Source organism: Suricata suricatta, chromosome 13, assembly GCF_006229205.1.
Source record: "Suricata suricatta isolate VVHF042 chromosome 13, meerkat_22Aug2017_6uvM2_HiC, whole genome shotgun sequence".
Lineage (NCBI taxonomy): Eukaryota > Metazoa > Chordata > Mammalia > Carnivora > Herpestidae > Suricata > Suricata suricatta.
This window is the reverse complement of record NC_043712.1, coordinates 2,110,423-2,113,273: the sequence shown is the minus strand read 5'-3', so window position 1 is coordinate 2,113,273 and position 2,851 is coordinate 2,110,423. Positions and strand designations below refer to the sequence as shown.

General features: G+C 69.2%; 1 protein-coding gene across 1 annotated transcript in view; it reads left to right on the top strand.

The window, feature by feature from the left end:
- The first annotated feature begins 154 nt into the window (after window positions 1-154).
- The window catches only part of SARDH (sarcosine dehydrogenase), a 52,831-nt gene continuing 50,134 nt past the window's right edge, over window positions 155-2,851 (top strand). The window contains exons 1-3 of the mRNA XM_029919544.1: window positions 155-300; window positions 735-785; window positions 2,579-2,724. Of these exons, the coding sequence (XP_029775404.1) occupies window positions 2,608-2,724 (117 nt within the window). The 5' untranslated portion in view covers window positions 155-300; window positions 735-785; window positions 2,579-2,607. The remainder of the gene's footprint in view (window positions 301-734; window positions 786-2,578; window positions 2,725-2,851) is intronic.

Here is a 2,851-nt window from a genome sequence, read left to right as displayed (position 1 = left end):
GGACGGCGCCCTGCCGCCCCCGGGCCAGGCTGGAGGAACGCCCCTCGGCAGGGCCCGGGCCCTCCCCTGGGCGGGCGGGGTTGGGACGGATCGAGGGATCGAGACTTCTCTGCGCCGCCGGCTGCGGGAAGCTTCGGGCTGGGTGGGCGGGAGCGCGGCGGGCCTTGCGTGCGTGGCGGGCCCGGGCGGCCACCGGCCCCCTGCACCAGGCGGAGGCTGTGCCACGCGCTTTTCTCCATCAACCTCCTGCACCCCGCAGCCTCTGGGGAGCGCTCCTCCGGCCCCGGCTTCGCAGCTCAGGTGAAACTGTCGCTCAAGTCCCCATCCGTCCTGATGTCCCCAATCCCCGGGCTGTCCAGAGCCCTGAATCCCGGGAGCGCACGGGCCACGCTGCTGACCGGGCGGGAGAGGGTCAGAGGGGCAGGAGAGCAAGTTAATGTTGAAGCCCGTGCTTGGGCGGGAGGAGCGCTGGCTGCCCTGTGGCCTTCACCCCTGCTCTGCTGGAAGAGCCCCAGGCCCCCACCCCTGCACCGCAAGGAGAACCCGCCCAGCCAAGGCTGGGGAGGGGGCATGTGGCAGCTTCTGGGGCGGGAGGCAGGCACTTGAGCTGGCGGGACAGCTGGGGGGAAGGAGGCCAAGCAGCAGTGCTGTGGACTGCGGGCCGATGTGGGGGGGGGGCGATGCCCAGCCTCCAACATGCCCCACAACCACGTGACACGGCTTTCTCTTGGCAGGGCGCCACTGCTGGGGGCTCCCGGAAGATTAGGGCACTTTGAAGACAGAAGGTAAGTACAGATAGGTGCTCTGGGGTGCCCTCTCGGGGCCCAGGGCCCCTCTGTGGGCAGAAGGCAGGTGAGCCTTTGGACTGTGGGGCAAAGGGGGGGCAGAGGGACTGAGATGCCCTGTCGCCCCCACCTCGCTGGGTGGGTGTCACTGTGGTGGGGGCAGGGCAGCCCTGGCCAGCCTGAGAGCTGGGCCCCTCACCCGAGTCCCCACTGAAGGGGTGGCACAGGGTGGCAGCGAGGCTCCCCTCCCCCAGACCAGGTGGGGAGGGGCCTGCGGGCCTGGGCTGTGCACGGGCCTGGCCTTGCTCCCCAGCTCGGCCACACGGCTGCCCTGTGACCCGGGCCAGTCCTGCAGTACCTTGTCCTCCTCCCTGTACAACGGGGACAGCTGTCACACTGACCCGAGGGCATTTCTTCTTTGTTGAATGAGAACGTTTGGCACGTGGGACACTCTTGGAAACAGAAGTCGACTTTTTAAATTAATGAGGAAATTAGTCTCAGTCATGACCATTACTGTAGGCGGCCCGGCCCCTGGGCACCTTGGATTCACGACTAAATCCCTCTTAACTTGTCCTGCTGCCCCAGACGTGGGCCAGGAGCCCCTCGGAGCTGCCCTCTCCTCCCCGTGCAGGGCAGGACGCGCCCCCAGGGAGACACGTCTCCGGCCCTTCCCTCCTTGGGAGGTGGGCCTCCTGTTACTTTCTTGTGATCATGTGACTTCTGGTTGGGAGGGCTTCCCGAGGGAGGAGGGATTCAGGGTGAGCCCTGAAGGCCCCTGGGGGAAACCAGGGAGGATTTGGAGGGGCAGGGGGCCCTCCCCTCCCCCCACGCTCCTGCCTGTGGGTCCAGGTGACTCCATCCCCACGGCCCCTGCCCCGGGCCCTCTGGGGGCTGACACCACCCTCCGTCTCCGGCCCCCCAGCTGGTCCCATCGCCACACCGGGTGCCAGGGGCTCACCAGGAACGCCGGTGGGGCGCCGGAAGATGCCCCATGCAAGTGTCCTGAGCCCCTCCCTCCACAGCCCGCCCTCCCCCTCTCTGGGCGCTGGTCCCCCTGACACCTGAGCTCCTTCTTGTCCTCAGCTCCCGGGTCCCCTCGCCTCCTCCCTGCCCTCCCTCACTGGTGACCCTACTTCCCCAGGTAGGTCCTCCTATCAGCCCCCTGCTCCCCACCTCCCCTGTGCCCCTGCCACCCCCCTCAGCCCCCAGCCCAGCCCAGGGCCAGTGCTCTGTCACAGCCCGGCTCACTGTCCATGTCTGTCCCCAGAGGGCGAGAGACGGGACAGAAGCAGGCCACTCCGGGTGGCAGGGGCAGGGCTGGCAAGCAAGGGGCCTCGCGTTCCCACCGGCCAGACCTTAGTTTCTACAGAGGCCTGACGGGGCCCAGTCACACGCTGTCCGGAGGGTCTCAGCAGCACTCTGCTCCCTCAAGCCTTCGTCCCTCAAAACGGCTCCCATTGTGGGAACGGGGCAGCAAGTGCATCCCCAGGACAGAGGAGGGGGTGAGGAGCCTCTGATTGCCTGGGTCCAGCTCGCGGGTCAACCTGCAGGCACGTCCCCTCGATGACCTGCCCCAGCGGCCCGCTCCTGGCCGGCAGGGACCCCCACCTCCCCCCATGGTCCCCCTGCCAGACAGAGCCAATGCCTGCAGGCCCTCAGGCCCTGAGCACTGGGCTGCAGGTGCACTCGGGGCCTGGGGAGGCCGAGGAAGGAGGGCCTGGAGGGCATGGGGGGTTGTCCCCCGGGAACCCCCCACCCCTCCACGCCCCAGCCAGCCCTGGCTCTTTCCCCAGCTCCCTGTGGTGCTGAGCCTGGAGTCCCCATGGCCTCGCTGAGCAGAGCGCTACGTGTGGCCGCCGCGTGCCCTCGTCCGAGCCGGCCCCGGGGCCTGGGGCTGCGCGCCCTCACCGGCCAAGCCGGGCCCACGGCCGAGAAGAGTGTGCCGTACCAGCGGACCCTGAAGGACGCGCAGGGCCCCTCGGCGGTGGCCCGGGGCCCAAGCCGGCCCCTGCCCAGCACGGCCGACGTGGTGGTCATCGGCGGGGGCAGCTTGGGCTGCCAGACCC